Consider the following 22,276-nt stretch of genomic DNA (forward strand, 5'->3'; position numbering starts at 1 on the left):
CCTCTTCCACAAGGCCTAAGGCTAGGGCTGAAGCTTCTCGTCTAATGTTGTTCAAAAAAACAATTTGCTCTATGATCTAAGCCGTGAATCGCTACATTAAAACCCTAACGTACATCAATCGCCAGGCCATTGGTTAATCGGCATAATCCCCCCACTAAGCCTTATATCCAAAGCCTATTGAAGCTTGAAATTAAAGACTGAATCCTTAAAACACCTAATCCTTATATCAAAGCTTAGAAAGTCCGAAATTTCACAAATATCCATACAACAACCTTAATTTACTCCCCATCTACCCTCTGGAAACCAACCCAGGCCATATTTCCTGACCCGCCAATACGAGCACTGGGTTTAAGTCACCATGAACGCGAAAATTTCAATGGCAGACGAGTGCAAATTGCAAATTCACGTGGTACATTTGTCAGTCATGACACAAGGTTGGGTATTATCCAAACACAGTACCTGGGCGAGGGCACGAATATAAGTCGCATGAGACTTTGTCTATAGATCCAGGTTCCGTATGAAGTCTGCATCGCTATTGCACCTAATCGATTCCTGGAACTAATTCTCAACTGGTCTACTCTCATCGAGCTTTTTCGGACTAGAGTAAGCTGTTCATTTTAGGAGTCAAAGCGCTCGCCTCTCTTCCATGCTGCGTAATTTCGATTTGGGTATTACTTGAAGACTGTTAATTCTACCTATGATTCCTTGCTTGGATGGGTCGCTAGAGCATTTATAGTTTCACGATTCACAAGTGAGCTTCTCTGGCAAAGTAGATGTGGGGCAGAGGACCTGGAAAAGAGGTAGCGAGATGGCTGTTAGCGGATAGTTGGATACGACCAAGTGTGATTCTGAGTCAGATGATTCTACCATTTTATTTTATTTTATTTTAAACAAAAAAGTTCTTGATATATATTGCGACAACTCCATGTTTCTATCCTTTTACTATGACTATGTATCGATTATCATCACCCCAACGCCCTCCAAACAAGTTATAATTCCTGAGTAACCAATTCCATCGTGGTAACAAACCGAGGGAGCTTATCCTCCATCATTCTCTATTCATACTAGCTTCCAGTCACCATCACTTTCAGGAGAGTACTGGCATAGAAAATCTTTCTCGAAACCACATCGATCGGCTTGTCCTTCTGCCTATTCAACATCAACATGTCACGGAGCTTGCGGAGCGTTCACCTGCGCTTTCCAAGACATATAAGCCACCCATGCCTGAAACATTCCCAAAATAACGCTTAAGAAACCAAAAAACGCTGATAGAACAAGGGACAAAATTGCTACAAACAAGGCATTCCTCTCGGAAGCATTCCTTTGTATCCACTGGCCAATACGATGGCTCGATCTTGGGTGTGTCACAAGATGATTTAACTTAGCAAGCCGATCACCCCAGTAATGGTATTCAAAGTTTTCCGGTACCGGTCTATTGTATCCTTCATAAAGCAGGCAATCCGGGTCAAAACTGGCTTCGGCTTCTTGAATGATGTTCTCCAGAAATCGAGACGACTTTTCATCAGTTGGAGGGAATAGTATACATTGCAAGGAATACAATGTCTCTAGGAGCAATTGCGGTGGTAACGTCCCCCTGAAAACGCAAGTTAGAATAAGCTGATCAAGATAGATATATCGGATTAATTGAACATGAACCTCACAATTTGAGACTTTCAGCGATTCCGAGCTGAATAGGCTGGCTAGCTGAAAGTCGGAGATGAGCTTTTAGAAATGCTGTTTGGCGGAAGAGGCGAACGACGTTATCTTGGGGGTCGTATAGAAGGTGCTCCGCTATGTTGTCCGTTGAAACGAATTTGATATGTGCTCGCTTCCTTAATTTCCAACATTTCAAAGCATTTTTCTCTTTCAATGCCGTTCGAACTTTCTCTTGATCGTGAACATCCATTGGAAAGACTTTCTTCACAAAATCGGCGAACTGCTCTGAGCTATTCCAACTGACTGGCCGGAAGCCGCCAATCTCGTAGCCTTCATAGTGACGATCTTTATCAGAGCAATCAATCATCAACATAATCTGCACAGCGACATTGATAGCACGCTCCTGGTCAATTACAGACTCTGGATCCGTCGAAATATTTGGAAATACTTTAGTTCTGAATTCTTCACGTGTACTTTGTGGATTTGCCCTCAATTCAAGAGCCAATCTTCGAATATCATCATGAGAATTCAAGGCAGAAGGATGTACTTGAACCGTTGCATATTGGGGACTCATCAAACGGTCGTAGATTTGGAAGTATGTACTGAATGAGTGAATCTTTTCTTCGGCGCTGAAAAGGTCTTTCGCAACTAGCTTTTTTTCGTTTATTGTGGCAGGTCGCATTGTGCAATATGTATTATTCTTTCAGAATGTAGTTTGAAATGAAAGCTTGAAGTATACAGTCTGATGGTCGCAAGAGCAATTCGATGACATGTGGCCAGCCTTAGTTTATTGGTTCTACTGTATTGATTGGAAGGTCCTTCGGCACCGCCCAAGCCACAAATGCTGGGGGGTATTGTTCAGCCTACCTCTCAACACTGCCTCGATGTAACCTCATGAATCCGCCTCTTCAAAACTCCCGGAGAATTTTTATCTCAACAGTTCTTGCACCGATACAGTGGCAATATCGAGTCAAAGTCAAAGTTTCATACACTTTAATTGTGTTTGAAAAAATGAATTCGGAGACTTTCGTTGAGCGCGGCTCAGTAGAGATCCTAAATACAAACCAGCCGTTGAACAATATCAACAACGCGTGGCAACGGTCATCTGCCTGCGGCAAGGCTGTTAACCCCAAGTTCTTTGAATCACAAAACTTTCCATCAAACGAACCTAAAATCCATCGTCAACCTCAAGGTAGTCCAAGAGAAAGACATCCTTGCTCCCCACAGGAAAACGGTCATAATTATTCGCAAAACCCTTTCCAGGCTGTCTCCAGATCCCCCAAGGGTCCTATCGCGCAGAGCCCCTTACCAGAAAACCACCCGGGTGCCTCGCAGAGCCCTCTTCAGGCCGTTACTGCATCTTCTATTGTGCAGAGAAAATCCTCGCTGGAAAATAGCCCGAGTACCTCGCAGAATCCTGTTCAAGCTAATACTACGATACCCATTGTGCGGTACACCCAAGTAGCCTCTCCAGATTATGCCGATCCAAGAAGGGTACCTGGTACGGATAAGAATATCTACCCTCGTGCACCAATCAAATCGGAATTTCAAGAGCGATATCCACAACTTGTCGATTTTTTTAAGCAGGCTGTGGATACTCACAAAGTTCTAAAGTATCACACTTCAAAGATCAACTATGAGCTACGTTTATGTGGAAGCACTCCAGCAAACGCAGTTGCCTCGGTCATCATCTTTTGCGCTGAAGCTCTTTTCAAATGCCTAAGATCATTATTAGGCAGCAAGCACATCCGTCGACAATATCAGCTGATGAATTCTTCCCTTTGGGACAAATTTCAATTGGCTCCTAGCAAGCCTCATCCACAAGTATCTGCTCCTATTGTATTACCTTTCAATGTCGTCTACTGGAGGGAAGCAAACACACCTACCCAACGAAAGTCCGCAATGGAGCAAGTGGTTGCCAGGAACCATTCGTTTCTCACAATGTGTGGATCATTAATAAAGTATGGTGATCGTACCTCGACTCTAGGGCTACTTATTAGTATGGACTCTAAGCTATATGGTTTGACTGTGGATCATTTGTTCAAGGATCAGCAGGGTGAAGAACAACCAACGACGGCAAACGAAGCAGAAGTTTTGTATGATGAGGATGACTCCGAAGATAGTGAACCAGAGTGGCCATGGATTGATGATGTGAAATACGAAGACTTTGAGAATGGCGAATGTGTTTCGGACGCTGAATCAGTATCATCCGGAGGATCACATGCCAAAACAACCATTGATCACGGGCCGACTGAACAGTGTGGTGAATCTATAAGTGGCCGCAAGGTGGATATACTGTCTGTAATAGATACGACAGCGAATCTCGACTGGGCCTTGATTGAATTTGATAATGGATACTATGAGCGACCTAACGCGTTTTATTCGAAAGATGACCCCGCAAATCCCAAGTTCTTTCGGACTCTTTCGGCAATTCCCAAAACTAGCGACGTCAACGTGTTCATGATCTCTGGAGTAAGCGGAACAAGAAAGGGCGTAATGCTTAACAACAAATCTTACATTGGAGGCAAACCAAATGAAGATCTCTGTCAGGCGTGGAACGTAATTTTGTCTGACTCTGACTGTGAGTTGCGAGTCTTTCACGCGCATTTTAGCTAACGATATCTGTCTAGGTGTCATTGATGGTGAATGTGGATCTTTGATCGTAGACCAGGAGTCTCTAGAGGTTTATGGTCACGTAGTTGCATCGAATCCGCTTGGCGAAGCTTATGTAGTCCCTCTACAAGATACATTCCAACAAATCAGCAATAGTCTTGAAGCAAAGGATCTATCTTTGCCCAATCCAAGGGTACTTATGGAGAGACTTGTCACTCATTACTCCCAGGAAGGCGACAGTGGTGTAGCAGACAAGGCTAAACAAATTCTTGCTTCAATGGAAGAGCCAGAAGTAGAAAGACCATGTCTGATGTGCGATCAGTCAGATCAAAAAAATGTTCTCTTATCATGCAATGGATGCAATGCTTCTTATCATACACATTGTATCGATCTAGACAATATTCCTGGTGGCTACTGGTATTGTATGAAATGTGTGGAAAGTGGTGCTTTTGGTCAATATGATGAATCGCAAGGACCGGTGAGAGGTTCCAAATCTCCATCAGACTCTTTGGGTGAACAAGATAAGCGCTTGCATTCGAGTTCTAATAGCACTATCCAAAGTGGAAATAGCAGCGAACTCCCAAATCCTTCATTGAGCGCAAATGATCAAACTACTTTTCTGCCTCAATCTAACATTGTTCTTCCATGCGAATTCATATGGAATGATTGTGGAGTAACATTCAATTCAGAAGATTTCGAAAATTGGTTTGCACACAGTCTAACGCATTTCAAAAACCTTCCTCCTCCATCGAAATGCTTTTGTCATTTCTGTGATAAAGAATTCGAAGATATCGATAATTCATACAAGAATTGGCGCAATAGAATGATACACAGTCGTGATCATTTCCTTGATGGAAAAACAAATATTCAACCAGATTTTTTGGTAATAGAATATATGTGGAAGAATAATCTAATAGATGAAGCTGATTATACTTTGACTAAACAATATATTGAATATCCATCAATATCGAATCTTATACTAAAAGGATTTGAGACGCCTGAGTCAAAATATCCTATCGAGAATCATCCTGATGAAGGTACATCGACTGATCTTGGTCCATCTGTCAGCAACCAACAAGAAATCCCGCATATTCCTTACCAGCGTCATAATCTCCCGCAGATGAAATCAGCGGAACAGAATCCCCCTTGCAGTACTCTCTTTGTGGGAAACCTCCCGAGGGATACATCCGAGGAAGAACTTATGGCAATGTTTTCTAAGCAGAAAGGCTTCAGACGCTTATACTTTACATCTGGACCGAATCGTCTAATGTGTTTCGTCGAATTTGAGGATGTTTCCTTTGCCACCAAATGTATCCAAGACCTTAATGGGATGTCTCTTCAAAACAGCACTAAAGGCAACATTCGGTTGAAGTTTTCCAGAATTCCGGTTCATGTGCGTTCCGGCCCATCCCTGGAGGCCGAGGAAGTTATTCCGTTCCTTCCAAGTCATCATCATCATCATCGAAGGTCAAATTGCACTTCATGGAGTGAATGGGAATGGGATCATGATAGGAAGCAATGGCAATCTCATGGCACCGATTCCAGGGGGATTATCGAATGGAAATTTAAGCGCGACCAATCAACTTCGACCTCATCTGTCGCTGCAAATATGTCAGGTACTTCTTCAAATATGCCTAGCATTAAAACCGCGTCAAACTGATCTGCTGCTTAGACTATGGTACCATTATATCTCCATCAGCACCAAATTATGAAGAAAGCAGGTACAATGTTGACTCCAGCAGTCTCAAGCAATCTGAAGGATACAGTGGTACAGAGCAACCTGTATCAACACAATATCCGCCAACACAATACCCTCCATCGCAATAACCTCGATCAAAATGCCTACCAGATAGCACAGTGAACACTACAGTGCACTCTAGCGTCAAATCAAAAAATTTCTAGTATCTTCAACAGCTTCCATTTTATCAGGAATAAGAATCGAGTTTAACTCTCCTTTTCAATGAGCTTTTAGTCCTTTTTTAGGTAACCTACACAAGAACAAAATGAATATGGTTTCCAGCCTCTCTTTTTATTCCTTTCAACTTTCATAGGTTTATTGATGGAAATTAGTATCGCAGTAATATGGATTAGCTTCATTCTTTAATACAATTCCATTCTGCGACTTATATGACGTCTTAAACGATAGTTCGCATTTGCAACACGCTTCGAAATTCTATGTCCAGTTACTCTGTCCTAGATTACGAAGTCGTGGAGCTTTTTATTCCTTTTTCGAAAGCTTTCAATACAATTCAATTCAACCTTTCGATTGACAACACACAGTATCAATCAATGTATTAGACCTATTATGAAGACGTCACAATCACCGCCGGGGTGATCCCAACAATAGTCTTTTAACTCACCATGACTTATAGTCGAACATTCTATATCAAGCCAGTCAATCCAGTACTTGATATAAACTAGCCTCCTATACAAAATCTCGAAGTCTCGAGAAAATATTTCAGGATTTATCACCAAATCTAACTTTCTCATCGTCTCACGAATTCGTGCATCCATTATTGGTTCTCAAAATTGGAGCTCGCCATTCGTGTATAAGATAGACTTATGATAATAGAGCTGAGAATGACGTGTTATTCAAGGTATATAGATGTCTTGAAGTGGCAGAAGCACAACTAAGTTATGCCGGGAAGGAGCGATTCAAGATTAACATGAGGCATCAACAGCTGGGATATGGTGACGGGCTTGACTTGGCTTGCAAAGAGTAGGACGATAAAAAAAAGATTGAGCAGGGAATAACTCAAAGCTCATTCTCTAATTGCTGTACTGAAGCGAACTCTAAATCTCAAATCTTATCTACAGGAACTTCATTTTTCTTCCTCTCCTTCTCTGCTCTCTCCTTTCTCTCACTGAATCTATCCCCAAAAATCTCAAAGTGAGGCCTCATAATAATCGTATACCTTACAAACTCCTCCATGCAATCGACCAACCTCTCTCTATTTCCACTTGGCAGTAATCTCGCCTTTCCACTCCCATCGCCCCCCTCGTCTTCAAATTGTTTCCACGCCATCGGCAAACTACTCTGATTAGGACATGTAAACATTCTCATCCATCTCCCCAGAATCCTAAGACTATTGACTGCGTTGAAACTTTGAGAGCCGCCATTAACTTGGATTACCGATAACGTGCGACCTTGGGTTGGACGAACCGAGCCGGTGGCAAGTGGGATCCAGTCAATTTGGTTCTTGAAAACAGCAGTTAGATTTCCATGTTGTTCGGGGGAACACCAAATGTGGCCATCTGACCAGAGGGAAAGTTCTCGGAGTTCTTGGACTGAGGGATGAGAGGCGTCGACTGAGTCTCGAATGGGAAGATCTTTTGGGTTGAACACTCGAACATCGCAGCCGAGACGGTGGAGAATTCGGGAAGCTTCAAAAGCCATTAACTTTGAGTAGGATCTTGGTCTCTTGTTAGATGTATTTCGTACGCGAAGCATGGCAAGTGAAAGCATACCGTTGCCGTAAACTCCCATAGAGAACTAAGACTTTTAGTCTAGAGCTAGTCTTCGCTAAGTTTTCTTCCACTTGGGTAACTACAGAGTCTAACTCCAACTGAGAGATCCAATCTGTAGCTTCCGTTTCGGGATCCAGTAAGAAAGGACGATATTTAGTTCTGATATCCATATCATCCTCTGCTTCAGCAATGGCAAGTTGTGGACATTGTGCTAACGTTCGAAACTCCCGGGCGATAGGAGTAAGGAGACTCATTTGAAGTGTTGATCTTCCGAATATGGGTTTCCGTAGAAAGTTTCGTGTGTATAAAGATAGATTCATGTGAAAAGAATGATTCTATTAAGTGGTAAGAGGAATTGAGAAGTAGTAGGTGTACATAGAAAGATATCTCAGACTTTGTAGGGGATTTCGTCTAGACTTGGCCCAAGCTTTCCCTGGTACCAGTGACATTCCACTACTTCTTGATTGGTAGACCTGATTTAAGCGGGTCCCATGGCAAAATGCTATCTTTACTGCGCTACTGCAGTGGCTGCGGCTAACGATCGATTTGGGCTCAGAGTGTAGAATAGACTGTGATACAGAATTGTATTACGCACTCGTCTCCAATGCATAATTCAAACAATATGACGTTAAAATGCCAACCACCATAAGCATGCAAATCTTTGAAACATTAGGGCACTTGCCATACGCGCAGGTGAGAAACCAGAAATGTAGTGTAAGCCAGGCTTTGTAATTGGTGGATATCATTATTCTAAAAAATCAGACGTTTTTGGTTTCGAATAAGCATCTTGAGATGTTTAATCCTTCTTCTCTTCCACCGCAGCTTTCTCAGCCTCCACTCTCCTCTTCTCGTCTCCAACTTCATCTACATAGCCTTCGGTCTTCATGTCAGACAGACCTAGATCTTCCTCCTCCTCCTCTGTTCTCTCATATTCTTCAGTCTTGATCGATGGATCGTCATCTGGCAGATACAAATTCTGTACGTAACTACTAGCTAGCGGATCTCTGAGGATAATGGTAAATTTTCTTTCGCCTTTGATGGCCTCGTCAATACCATCAAAGAATATCTTCCAGTTCTTCTTAGATTCTGATTCCATGCCATCTCCACCTTCTCCGGCATCACCAACATCGAAGATTTGTTGATGTAAATCATCTCGAACTTGTGTGAGTAAACCTTCAACGGTGGTGAATCTTCCTCCGAGAGTTCCAGGGTTGACCGAGAGTTTGAGTTCAGGGCATTCCAATGCGCATGACTCTGACTTGAGGATATCTCTGGCTAGATCTACGGCACTCTCTACCTTGAGAGTGATGCATTTACCCTTCTCTGGAACCTCACCTCCAGTCTTGACCTCATTCGAACGATATCCGCAATGTTCACATACGGTGCTCATGATGACGACTTGTTTGAAATGTGGGATTTCAACCATCTTCATGTGTGTGACACAATGTCTTGTGCATCCAGGACAGGTAGCTGGGAAAGAATAAACTTCATTGGGGATAATATCATCGTCTTCGAAACTTGCGGCGGTAGGTTGTCCTCCAGTTGTGGCTTCAGTAGCTTGTTCACCACTGAGACCAAGAGCTTCATTTTGTTCTGGAGTTCTTGGGTATTGAACCTTGGCGAGCTTTCCTACACCATCCTTTTGGTCTGGTTCAATCCATGAATTTCCTGCTGGATCATCAAGAGATAGTCTGAAGGGGAAGGCCTCGCCTGCAAGCATCTTTCGGCCTCTAGTGATAACATCTTCGATCTTTTCGTAAACTTCTGGGATTTGCTCCTTTCTTTCTGGTTGTTTGAGAGCAAGATCATCAAGAATCATGCTCAAAAGGCCTTCTACATTGGTCAACTGTCCTCGCCCTTCTGGAACTTCAAGATCCAACTCGATGAATTTTACAGTACAAGTATCAGATTTTACTACTTGTCTGGCGAAGTCTTCGAGAGTGGTGAGGCGCAATTCAAATCTTGATCCTTTCTGTTGAATCTCTCCAGCAGATTGGATCTCGGAGTTTTTGAAGTTGCAATGGGGACAGAAAAAGGACATGAGGATAATTTCGCGGAAGTAAGGAATTCGTGTGAGGAGTAATCGGGTGATTCCCTAAGAGTGGAGGATTAGTAGATATTATTGATAGAGATGGCTGCAAAACGTACATTTTCATGGCAGTTCATACATAATGACTCGATTTCATCCACTACTCTCTGTTCTTCATCCGACTCCAATGTGCTGTTGGTTGCGTCACTATCTTTTTGGTCGTTGGCTGAAAGGTTTTGTGCCTTTTTGCCCAAGCTCTCAAAATAATCGTCGAAGACAGCACCGTCTGGCTTTGTTTCGGTTTGGTTTGTATCGGCCATAATATCTGAATTTCTGTTGTTGATTAATTTTGTGTAAATTTAATATGACGCACAATGATGGTTGTAAAAAAATTGGAGGGGCAATTGTTTATGAGGGGTCGAGAAATTATATTTTTCGATTTGTCTGATAAGATTTGACCCCGGTTGTAAAATTTTAGCGGGGCGCGTTACCTCATCAAGCGTCAGGCTGAAAGTCCGAGAAAGCAGTGGAAGGTCTGGTTTGTCATTGATGAAGTGCCCAGGTGGTCCAAGAAAAATTATTATATCGTGATGAGGATTTTGTGTTTGGTATTTTATCGTCGTCTTATTGATATATAGGATCCTTGCGACTGAATCGAGAACTTGACGTCTATTATAAGGAGCCACACATTGTCGCAGCATATGGTTAATCTAAAAATCTGCCCTGACGGGCAGAGCTTAATAGTTCCCTGGATAGATATAAACACAATGCCGCATATATTCGAATCATGTTTGTATGGCCAAGACTCAACACTGCGATGAATATCTGGCTCCGAAGATCGAAATGTCTATGTTGACAGTACCATGGTGTTGGGTACACAGTACGGATATCCCACAGCGACGATTTCTCCGCCCATATCTGATTGACGCATATTGAATCTTGATCATAATCTCAAGGAAAACATGAGACGCCTTGGAATGTTCAACTTTTCTTCATCAAGTCCATCAAATCAAGACCAAACCCAGAAGAGCTTGTCTGTGATGCTTTTTGCTTTGCTAGCAATGCTCCAAGACCACCGAGCTTGCGATTCTTGGCCCTTTTCTTGCTACTTGCATTCGTAGAAGGTGTACTCGTGGTATTTGCAGTTGTCAAGTTCTGCGCTGGTAAGTGGCTGGGTTTAGAGACAGCTCCATGCTGAACTGCACCGTTCTTAGACCTAGATGCCACAGGAGCTGAATCCAAGCGATGTCTGGTCACCTTGGTACAAGAACCACATGTATATATCATCGCCTTTTCCACACGAGAGGCTCCTTTTGCTCTTTTTCGAATCGGCTTCTTTTTAAAGCTTTGCGACTTGACTTCCAATTTGCCTTCGGATCCCAATATCATAATAGTCCCACAAGCACTGCATGATCCTCGTTTTGACAAATCCGGTTGTTCAATTTCGTGATCAAACATTAGAGAATTGCATTGCGACACTAGATATTTTGATGTCGTAGGTGCCCATTTTGCCAGGAAATGTGCCGACTCGTTCAAATATCGTAGACGCGCCGCTAATTCTAAATCTGCCATGTCTCTTATGAGGTGTTATGGAGAATCGGATCTTTGAAATTATGACGCGTTGTGTGTGAAGAGAAATTATGAGAAATTATGATTTTCGGTTTGCGCTTGAGAGATAACCTTACATATTAGACCAAAGCAAGCAAGCGAACTGATGAAATGAAATTATTTCTCAACAGTAATCGTCTGCGAAACATTGTGCGAATACGAAAATCACCTTGTCTGTGCAATGGAAGAAGCTACAGCTACATAATTACTCGTAATTATTCTAGCAAGAAGACATCTAAAGGACTGCCCAAAATGGCTGCCTCCGTTCAAGAAGTAAATGGTTTGCGCGTCGCTGTAGAGGGATGCGTAAGTTTTAAGGCATTTTGATCAATCTACTTTGCCATTCTGCTGAATCTTCCAATAGGGCCATGGCACTCTCAATGCAATATATTCTTCAATAGAGAAAGCTTGCGAAGCTCGAGGTTGGGATGGCGTTGATCTCCTCATAATTGGAGGGGACTTCCAGGTACGACAGAATCCCTTGTAGTTCACAATAAAATTCTCCTGCTGACTATTCCAGGCAGTAAGAAACGCAAATGATCTTACAGTAATGTCATGCCCAGTCAAATATCGAGAAATCGGCGATTTTCACGCATATTATAGCGGACTCAAGAAAGCCCCATACCTCACCATTTTCGTTGGCGGCAATCACGAAGCTAGCAGTCATTTATGGGAGCTTTATTATGGAGGATGGGTTGCGCCGAACATCTACTATATGGGCGCTGCAAATGTGGTACGATTAGGCGGAGTGCGAATCGCTGGTATGAGTGGAATTTGGAAGGGTTACAATTACAACAAAAGTCATTATGAACGATTGCCATACAACCAGGATGATGTCAAATCGATATACCATGTTCGCGAATACGATATCAGAAAGTTACTACAAGTAGGAACCCAGGTTGATATTGGGATCAGTCATGATTGGCCGAGAGCTGTTGAGAAGCATGGAAATACGAAGATGTTGTGGAATATGAAACCAGATTTCGAGAGAGAATCTAATGACGGATCACTGGGGAATTTGGCCGCGAGTTATGTCATGGATCGTCTTAGGCCGCCTTATTGGTTTGCCGCGCATTTGCACTGTAAATACTCTGCGGTGAAAACTTACGAGGACGCTCAAAAACCAAACGCTGCGGAGGAACCAAAGGAAGAAGTCAAAACTACCGAAGTCGCACCCCCAGTCGACATCGACGATGCAACAGAGAAACAGTCTATAGTACCACATAATGATGATGAGATTGACCTTGATATGGATGATGATGATAGCCCATCAGTTACGGATACACCAAGGCATGTTGCTACCACAACGGTCAATACTGAAAGCAAGCAAACATCAACAGCCACAGAAGAATCTATCCCGTCATCAGTCCCATCTGATATCCAAGCCCAATTACCAGCTGCTTTCTCAAAACCAGCACCTTCAGCTCATCGAGAGCCTAGGGTACAGCCAGGACAGCCAACACCACCCAAAATCACAAACAAAGCAGTTCGCTTTCTGGCTCTAGATAAGTGTTTACCAGGTCGAAAATTTCTACAGCTCCTAAAGGTACGGCCCTATGATAGCTCGGATACGATTTCGACATCTACTCCGCGAGCTCAACCAAAGTTTGAATATGATCCTGAATGGTTAGCTATTACACGAGCCTTCAACAGCGGTCTTATTCTAGGGGATAAAGCCAGCAAGTTTCCCGAGGATAAGGGAGAGGATCATTATAGAACTCTGATTGAAAAAGAGCAAGCATGGGTCGATGAGCACATTGTTCAGCAAAATAAACTAGAGATTCCCGAGAACTTCGTAATCACAGCACCACCTTTCTTTGAGGGCATGCCCGAAATAGTGAACGAAGGCCCGGTGGAATATAATAACCCTCAAATGCAAGAATTTTGCGATCTCCTCGGGATGGAAAATAAATTCTACGCTTCCGATGAGGAAAAGCAGATCAGAATGCAAAATGGACCACTACCAGTGGAAGAACGAAGAGATGGAGGATTTGGCGGTAGAGGAGGAGGAAGAGGCCGAGGAGGAAGAGGTGGTGGAGGAGGGTTCGGAGGAGGACGTGGACATCGAGGGGGTGGTAGAGGGGGTGGTAGGGGCAGAGGAAGAGGTGGTTGGCATTAATTCGTTGTTACAAAACCTCTCCATGATAAGATACCCCACTTGCTTTCATCGCCCGCAAATCGCAGTCTTACAGCAATCATTGCTTGAGGTACAGTGTGCATTGCCGTTTTATGTGATGTTGATGTTGATGCAATGCGTTACAGATGTCGAGCATTATGTGGCGACTTCTCGGTATCTCGAATTTAATATGTGCAGTTGACCACTCGGGTCTATATCAGATCATGCATTGGAGAAGAAACCGACATAGCTAACCTATGCCAGTACTACTCAATTAGTCGGTGTGAGCCTTGAATGTTTCATTATCATTCTCAAATAGTCCGGGGTAAGACCCCTAAAATGGCTTTTGCTCCAAATTAGACGTTTTCGAATCTCATTCGGTCTATGCGTTTGATCACAAGTCGTTAAGTATTTTTCTCGACCAGATCTCGACGACCAATTCCATGGGACTGGTAAATGATTAATGGATAGAAGTTTTACAAAGATCTGTTAGATCCACAAACTTTGGTCCCTTGATCTACCTTTCCGCTGTCATGTGGCGTTTATAAATAGATGCGGTGTACACGGAACAAAAAGTTAATAATGATATTCGAGTCAAGTACCCCCCCTACTCCAGTTTTTGAGCAAGTCTCTTTAAAAAACTTTCAATGATTCATACAAGGAATCAATCTTGAATTGGATACAACTCCATGCATGCCAAATTACTAAACTATGCGTAACGATTTCGGTAAGCCCGGTAGCCAGCACACATTTCTATATAAATCATATGGTCTTGATGTCCGCCGTTCTACAACATATCCAGCCCCAGGAAGCCACCAAAGGAAGAGAAATGCATATGCACAACCGGGAAAGAAAGCATTGTAACTCTCTAGATGGTCTGCTGCAGGGTCAAGCCCTTGGCTACCTTGGCATTACCCTGGATTATGGGGAAAAGTACCTTACCGTATATCAATTAAAAGTCCGGTCGATAAACCAATGATGATTTTCATTGAAGTCCGCATGCGTTGGTGGGACTAATGTGCCGTGAGCATCCTGGCGATGTGAAATATTTAAAACATGAAAGAAAACCCTTGAGGGCTTGAATCTTTGATTGAATTGTTCTCTTTTCTAAAAATTTATTTGTGTGAACCCCCTTTTCTTTACTCGAGTCCGAGGAGGAAAAGAACACAAGACCTTTTGTCCAGGTGCTCATTCAAGATCCATAAAGGGGGAGAGACTTCTGGTACCTAGTACTAGTCTATTAATATCCGAGCTTATTCCTACACACCGTTTTTGATAACACCACTCAAGCTATCCACACCGCCCCGCTATCAAAAGGCAGAATTCTGACGAATCCAAAACTATTTCACAAAACGTGGATATATTCATTGCACCTTAACCACAGTGAACATTTTACAATCGAAGAGATTGATTACTACAGAAAAGGAGAATCGACTCAGAATATCCTTCGATTTTGGTCATCATTACGGCTAAATTCTCTTACGGATCCCCGTCCGCCGAATATTCATAAAGGAATCGAGAAAGCGACTGAATGGATCACATAGAGCAACTATTGTTTGATCAACGGAGCTGCATTTCAATTTCTATGAGATAACCCAGGTGGTTTGATTTCTTTAATCATTACCTTTATTTTTGCTTGTGCTACAAATCTTGCGCAAATCATTACAAAACTACATACAGATTCTGTACAATTCAGACTCTCACACCATGAAGTTCGGACGCACGTAAGTCCTTTCTCCTCTTGATATGAAGCTATTCACAGTACTCATATGCTTCTAGTTTACCTGCTTCTCAGGTCCCAGAATGGTCATCTTCGTACATCAACTACAAGGGCTTGAAGAAGCTTATCAAAGCTGCTGCGAACGCCGCGAAGGATGGAAAAAGTGTTGATTTAGCAGGTACGTCTATTACGTCATTCGCAACATATTTTGCATTCCTTAACTGATTCCGATTCCAGAATTCTTTTTCTCGCTCGATCGAAATCTCGAAGATGTTGACGCGTTTTATAACAAGAAATTCTATGATGCTTCCCGCAGACTTAATCTCCTCCAACAACGATATAGCGATGCAAAAGTTTATACCACACAAGGGCTAGATCGCAATGAAGTCGAAGAGCTATTGGGAGCTCTTCTCGAGCTCAGATCTCAATTGAGAAAGTTACAGTGGTTTGGTGAGGTAAATCGTAAAGGTTTCCTCAAGATTACCAAGAAATTGGATAAGAAGGTCGCAAATGTTTGTACCCAAGCGAGATACATGGCTTCGAAGGTGGATTTGAAGCCTTTTGCTGCAAACTTTGCTCTATCCAAAGCTATGAAAACGACAAATGATTGGATTGCAGTCTTGGGGGAGAAGAATATCAACGACGACGCGCTTTCGGTTCATTCCGCTCACTCAATCAAGAGAGTGTCATCGAGAACAATTCTCAATTTACCCAGTGGGTTGGTTGATACGGTCGATCAAGCAATTAGAGCTGATGATGTTCCGACCTTGAAGGAAGCGATTGCAGAGGCTGGTTTTGACGCCGGTGATCGATCGATGCAAAAGCTGTTTTTGAACTTATTGCAACGATCCATATCTTGCAAGTCCAAGAACGCAATTCTTTACTTTTTGAAGAAGATAAACTCCTTAGATGAACCGGATGATATCAATGCCCGCAACTGTATTCATCGTCTGGTTATTTCCATCAGCCGTTCAAAGATTGCCGCAAAGTCACAAGAGAAGGAACCAGAGAGCGTTTCTTTCATGGATGTGGATCGCGTTAGATTCATCACGCCGGCCCTTTCGCCTAGCCCAGGGCCAAATTCGAAAAAACTTCAAGAATCAACACTTCTGAGTCTAGAAGATGAGTCCGTCAAACTTCTGTCTTTTGTGTTGACTAACTTGGAACCCCATCAAAGATCAGCATTAAGTGGCAAAGATTCTTACGGTCGTCTTCCGCTACATTATGCTGCTGAATTCGGCTTTGTTGTCATTTGTCAATTAGTTATGAAGTTTATGCAGACTTGGGGCCAATTCAATGTCGAAAACGGAATCGATGCACCGGAATGGCAAGATAATGATGGCTTGGCACCCCTTCATCTTAGTGTGATTGGTGGCCATGCTTTGACGACCAAAGCTCTTCTTGACGGTGAAAATTGGGAGGGTACCAGCGACAAAAAAGCTGCTATGAGACGTGATATTGCGAAGTCAAGTGCAGTTCTTGCTTTGGCTACAAAGTCTAACTTCAAGAAAATTGTTAGACTACTTGTCGATGCCGGAGTTGATATCAATTGGAAAGATGCAAACTCGAATGATGAGACTGCATTGCATATCGCAGCACGAACTGGTCATGAGGAGTGTGCGGACATTCTTATCCAAGGAACAGTAGATCAAAAAGCCGATTTTGAACTTACCGAAAAGGTCTACTCATGGACACCATTACATGTTGCTTGTGTTGATGGCCACCTTGGTATTGTGGAGCTACTGATATCAGCTGGCGCCGATCTCTCTAAAGCTGATGCCGGAGGATGGACAGCTAGAGAGCATGCAGCTTTGAGGGGTCATATGGATATTGCAGAGAGATTGGCAGAGGTTGAGTCGGAGAGAGGTAATTCTGGGAGTGAAAAGTCTGCAGACAGTGGCAGTTCATCCCCACCAAATCATTCTTCGATCGAAACATTCCGATCACAGAGCACAAACTCTCCTCGAATCACTGAGCCCGTCAAGACTTTTGGGCATCGATATCTTACAAACGAAAGTATGGTTCTTGTCAGTCTGGGTTCAATGGATATGAGAAAGAATATTGCTGCCGTCAAGTTGGAGAATATTCCTATCTCGGAAGCTCATTCTACTCAACTCGACACTGCTCTGTCGATTGTAGTTTCAGCAAAAGGAGCCACAGGCGAACCTACGATCATTGATCTTCCTATTCACGATAATATTTCTACCGACCCTATTGTATTCACGACTCTCGACGCCTCCAATGTTAAGTTATACTTCGATATCGTACCAACATATGCTGGTAGCGAAAAGCATAAGATTGGAAGAGGAATGGCAATTCTGTCTAGTATTAGGCCAACGATTGGACTGAAGCGCATGAATCTTCAAGGAGATGTCACTGTACCAATAATTTCCAAAGACACTCTGGAAGATATTGGAACTGTAAACTTCAACTTCCTTGTCATTACACCATTCTCGCATCCAGAAATGGGAATCACCGCGCAACAAACATATTGGAAAGAGTTGTCTTCAACAATGGTTATTGGCCACAGAGGTCTTGGCAAGAATACTTCTGCAAATAAATCACTCCAACTCGGTGAAAATACTCTACAGTCTTTCATCGCAGCCGCCAATCTTGGAGCAAATTACGTCGAATTCGATGTGCAGCTCACAAAAGATCACGTTCCAGTCATCTATCATGATTTTCTTGTTTCCGAAACCGGTATTGATGCACCAGTTCATACGTTAACATTGGAGCAATTTCTTCATGTAAATGAGACGACATCTCGTTCAACACGTCCTCCATCTCCTCCAAAAGATTCCCCACGAGTTCATGCCATTAAAAGAGGTATGGATCGTCAAAGATCGTTATCACTAGGCCAAGGAGAGTTCGAAAATGACATGGCAGAAAGAATGAAACACACTCGCGATTTCAAAGAAAAGGGATACAAAGGCAATACCCGTGGAAACTTTATTCAAGCACCATTCACAACCCTCGAAGAGATGTTCCGAGAACTTCCCCAAAATGTCGGATTCAATGTCGAGATGAAGTATCCTATGCTTCACGAAACGGAAGAACAAGAAATGGACACTTATGCTGTGGAACTTAATAGTTTCTGTGATACTGTTCTTGCAAAAGTTTACGACATGAAACAAAAGCGCAAGGTCATCTTCAGTTCGTTCAATCCAGATATTTGTCTATTGTTGTCATTTAAGCAACCGAGTATTCCAATTCTTTTCCTCACAGATGCGGGTACAAGTCCAGTAGGAGATATCAGAGCTAGTAGTTTGCAAGAGGCAATTCGATTTGCTAGTCGTTGGAACTTGCTAGGTGTGGTTAGTGCGGCGGAACCTTTGTGCAATAGTCCTAGATTGGTTAAGGTGGTTAAGGATAGTGGATTGGTTTGTGTTAGTTATGGGGTGTTGAATAATGATCCCGTTAAGGTTCAGGTATGTGTTACTTGCCTCTTATCACCTGAATATATATACTAATGAAAAAAATAGGAACAAGTAAACGAAGGCATCGACGCAGTAATTGTAGATAGCGTCCTCAAGATTCGAAATGGCTTGACGAAAAATGCCAAGGGCTCGGGAGTCGCAACGCCCGCTTGGGCAGATGGTTTGCTAGAGGGTGTTAAGGGCTTGGATATTAAAGCTTAGATTGGATGAGGAGTTTTCTTTTCTGCTTTTGAAAATAAGATCCTTGAGTAGAATGAATAATTAATGTTGGGCGGTGGATGGGTGGATCGATTGTACATACATACGTACCTAGACGTGAAGCGATGATGCGGGATTACTAGAAAGTGAATAGAATAGAATAGAAGATGTATATTCCTCTCCTTAGGTATCTATTATCTATTATCTATGGTTAGGTAGGTAGGTAGTGATTCAGTTGTATGCAATACGAAACAATGTAATACATACAATACAATGCGTGTACGGTATGAGGTAGAATCACAACTATAACTATAACTATAACTATAGCGGGAGAAATGAGTAGAAGGTTGGTTGGTTGGTAGGTATCTCTTCTAGAGCAAACGGGTCATGGGGAGAGGGGGGGGAATAGATGGAGAATAAATGGATATGCAGATAGGTATGTAGATAGATAGATTGATGATGGGGATGGTGATAATAAGTAGAGTAGTGAGTGAGTAAGGGTTTGTTCAGATCGATTTTTTATTTTATTAATGAAATCTTTAATAATAATAAAATAGTAAAGGGTTTGAAATATTGAAGTTAATATATATTTGGATGAAGTTAATATATTTGAAGTAATATTGGAATATATAAAATTGAATTGAAAATAAAGAAAATAATATTTTTTTTCAAATATATTTGTTCAATTAGATTTCAAAAGTTGCTGTTGATTATTGTATAAAAAAAGTTGAGAAAATTTATTTGTTAGAGTAGATAATAGTAATGAATCAATTAGGTGTAATGTAATACAAAGACTTTTTATTAATTCTTCTAAATTATGAAAATTCTATAATTTATAATTATACGTGGGTTGGCATTAGTCTAAAGTAGTTCTGTAAGGGCTACTTATATGCTCTTATCAGTTCTTATACGGATTGATTGTAATAGAGCCCTTTATATTGTATATCACATTCTGAGATGTATATATTTACCTTCCGAATTTGGTTGGTGTAACACAAGAGAATAGAATATTGAATAATCATATTCAAACTATATTCCAAAAGAAAATAAGAATGTTATAAAGCTACAAACAATCAATAAACAACATTTCAATATATTTACTATCCTTACTAGTAGATTACCAAAAGCTCTATAAGTTTCTTTTAATTTTCCAAATTCTTTTTTCTTTCAATAAATTATTCCTTATTATTTCTTTACTTATTCTTGTTTTATTATAACTACTCTGTAATTTATTAGCCCCTAGACGATTGTAATTCAATTTGTAGCAAATCCTATTGAATTGATTATCCCTATATACCTTCATTATTTTAAATATATTATATTCTTTGTCCAAAAAGATTTCTATTATTACAATAAGGATCCTTATATTAAATATAGCTATTATTACATTTAGAAAAAGGTTTGTTAGCTGGTATCCCCTCGATATATTCCCGATATCAACTTGCTATATCAGATCTAAGCTTTTTAATAAACTATTTCTATTGATAATCAAGATAAAGAGAATGCCGAGATTATAATAATATATTGAAATAAGTGTTATATCAAAAATATAGAAATCTTTTTATAAAAAGAGAATAAGCAGAATAATACTAAAAAGCCAGAGTTATTTGAGATATTATCTCTATTTACTATAAAGAAATTGGATTGAATAAATGATTTTATAAAACATTTTGTAGACTCTTATCAAATTATTATTAGTTACCCTTTATCTCCTTATAATAATGTTTAACTAACTTCTTGGATTTTAGAGTAATTTGCTTGTATTGGATATTACTATTCCAAGCTTCGTTATGAGATTAATAATTATAATAGATTCAAATAATAAAGGCGATTTTATAATTCCAATCATTCACCCCTACACTATCAATACCCCTACCCCACCCCCTACTCCCCCAGAAAATAAAGTTTCGGGTACCATAAATATACTAACTGATTTGGAAAACTACAAATCCTCTTATATCAACACTTAATTATTATCTTATCCCTATTTCTATACTTATTCCTCTATATTCAAAAAGGATTGCCTTAAATATTCTAATAAATCCCTTTCTGATTTTAATAATAATAAAAAGAATAACCCTTTTCTCCATTAGATTATCAATGCCCCTCAATATTCTGATATTCCCCATATTTCTAAAAATAACCTTAATATTACCACCCCTTAGATAAAAAAGCATGCTATCAGAGATTTGATAGCTTTTACCCATCGATCCGTTACTATAATCTTGATTACTTAAGCTTATAAAACTTCTCATACAATTTTAAAACAAAAGGCAATATCAATTATTACTAATTCCTTTTTTAATTTTCGATATTGGAATATTAACACTCCGCTAAAAGCTAAAGCTCCTCATATGAGTTATCCCATTTACACCAGAAAGTTTGACATTATTGTAAGTTCTCCTAAAAGTATTTGATTTTATAAATACTTATAGATTATCAACAATTAATTAATAAAAACTCGAATATTTAATGAAATTTTTATAAAAATAAAGAAAAAGGAAAATATAAATAAAAATAAAGTAAATATACCTTTAGTAAATGAGAGTAAACGAAATAATAATAATATAGATAATACTATCTTTAGGATTTTTCTTTTTATATTGAATCTTCTTAATATATAAAATAAAAGGATTAATTCTTGCTATAGGATTTTTTTAATATACTAATATAATAATATCTTTACAATAATATCCTCATATTAATCAAAGATATATTTTTACCAAAAACAAGACTTTATAAAAGAAATAATAATAATCTTATCAATCAAATATTAATAAAGATTCAGATAATATCAACCCTGATATTTATAAATTGAAGCCTAAAATATTCCAGAAATATTAAAATGAATTAGTATGCTTAGCAATAGTATACGATATACTAATAAATAAAGGATGATATTTTTATTCTTATCAAAATAAAAAGAAATAAATAAAGGAATATTATAAATAACTTCATATTATTAGTGATTCACTTGTGAATATACAGCGGAACCCTATTGTCTTATAACTTTTTTTCTTTTTTCTTTTAAACTATATATTAATAATTTTTTTCTTTTATTATATTCTTTTAATATTTCTTTTGCATTATTGAGATTGTAAAAGGTTTTCTATATATCTTCCACTGGTTAATAGTCTTTCCATTAAATTAGATATTGAATATCTTTGTTTCTCTTTTTATATACTATAATCTTCTTCATTTTGTATTTCAAATAATTATTTATTTTCTCTAATAACAATGAGTTAGTAATATTTTATTATTTATATTATAGTTTTAATAGGGAAATATAAAAGATATTATAAATCTTATAAATAGATGGTAGTTTAAATTTATATATTTGATTATTGATTTTTATACCTATTATTTGAAAAAGGTTTATAAATCTATTCGAAAACTTTTTTTTAAATCGAAGTTATTTAATATTTTGGATG

At 40.0% G+C, this 22,276-nt stretch overlaps 8 protein-coding genes across 8 annotated transcripts; 3 read left to right on the forward strand and 5 right to left on the reverse strand.

The window, feature by feature from the left end:
* Nucleotides 1-1,167: 1,167 nt before the first annotated feature.
* Nucleotides 1,168-2,338, reverse strand: EAE98_010324 (uncharacterized protein; the record flags this gene model as incomplete). Its single annotated transcript, XM_038957945.1, has 2 exons — nt 1,168-1,594; nt 1,662-2,338. The coding sequence occupies 2 exons, from the start codon at nt 2,336-2,338 to the stop codon at nt 1,168-1,170; spliced, it is 1,104 nt and encodes a 367-aa protein (XP_038805737.1).
* Nucleotides 2,339-2,667: 329 nt separating this feature from the next.
* Nucleotides 2,668-6,096, forward strand: EAE98_010325 (uncharacterized protein; the record flags this gene model as incomplete). The annotated part of the gene is made up of 3 exons (XM_038957946.1): nt 2,668-4,237; nt 4,287-5,885; nt 5,942-6,096. The coding sequence occupies 3 exons, from the start codon at nt 2,668-2,670 to the stop codon at nt 6,094-6,096; spliced, it is 3,324 nt and encodes a 1,107-aa protein (XP_038805738.1).
* A 912-nt stretch (nt 6,097-7,008) lies between these two features.
* EAE98_010326 (uncharacterized protein) lies at nt 7,009-8,057 on the reverse strand (the record flags this gene model as incomplete). The annotated part of the gene is made up of 2 exons (XM_038957947.1): nt 7,009-7,682; nt 7,738-8,057. 2 exons carry the CDS (start codon nt 8,055-8,057, stop codon nt 7,070-7,072), a joined length of 933 nt encoding a protein of 310 aa, XP_038805739.1. The 3' UTR covers nt 7,009-7,069.
* Nucleotides 8,058-8,075: 18 nt separating this feature from the next.
* Nucleotides 8,076-8,347, reverse strand: EAE98_010327 (uncharacterized protein; the record flags this gene model as incomplete). Its single annotated transcript, XM_038957948.1, has 2 exons — nt 8,076-8,306; nt 8,333-8,347. 2 exons carry the CDS (start codon nt 8,345-8,347, stop codon nt 8,076-8,078), a joined length of 246 nt encoding a protein of 81 aa, XP_038805740.1.
* A 186-nt stretch (nt 8,348-8,533) lies between these two features.
* On the reverse strand, nt 8,534-10,086 carry EAE98_010328 (uncharacterized protein; the record flags this gene model as incomplete). Its single annotated transcript, XM_038957949.1, has 2 exons — nt 8,534-9,832; nt 9,886-10,086. The coding sequence occupies 2 exons, from the start codon at nt 10,084-10,086 to the stop codon at nt 8,534-8,536; spliced, it is 1,500 nt and encodes a 499-aa protein (XP_038805741.1).
* A 661-nt stretch (nt 10,087-10,747) lies between these two features.
* Nucleotides 10,748-11,338, reverse strand: EAE98_010329 (uncharacterized protein; the record flags this gene model as incomplete). The annotated part of the gene is made up of 1 exon (XM_038957950.1): nt 10,748-11,338. One exon carries the CDS (start codon nt 11,336-11,338, stop codon nt 10,748-10,750), a length of 591 nt encoding a protein of 196 aa, XP_038805742.1.
* Nucleotides 11,339-11,626: 288 nt separating this feature from the next.
* EAE98_010330 (uncharacterized protein) lies at nt 11,627-13,493 on the forward strand (the record flags this gene model as incomplete). The annotated part of the gene is made up of 3 exons (XM_038957951.1): nt 11,627-11,680; nt 11,739-11,840; nt 11,895-13,493. The coding sequence occupies 3 exons, from the start codon at nt 11,627-11,629 to the stop codon at nt 13,491-13,493; spliced, it is 1,755 nt and encodes a 584-aa protein (XP_038805743.1).
* Nucleotides 13,494-15,197: 1,704 nt separating this feature from the next.
* EAE98_010331 (uncharacterized protein) lies at nt 15,198-18,848 on the forward strand (the record flags this gene model as incomplete). The annotated part of the gene is made up of 4 exons (XM_038957952.1): nt 15,198-15,214; nt 15,270-15,388; nt 15,448-18,638; nt 18,693-18,848. The coding sequence occupies 4 exons, from the start codon at nt 15,198-15,200 to the stop codon at nt 18,846-18,848; spliced, it is 3,483 nt and encodes a 1,160-aa protein (XP_038805744.1).
* Nucleotides 18,849-22,276: the final 3,428 nt, after the last annotated feature.

The sequence above is a fragment of the Botrytis deweyae genome, assembly GCF_014898535.1.
Source record: "Botrytis deweyae strain B1 chromosome Unknown BDEW_035, whole genome shotgun sequence".
NCBI lineage: Eukaryota > Fungi > Ascomycota > Leotiomycetes > Helotiales > Sclerotiniaceae > Botrytis > Botrytis deweyae.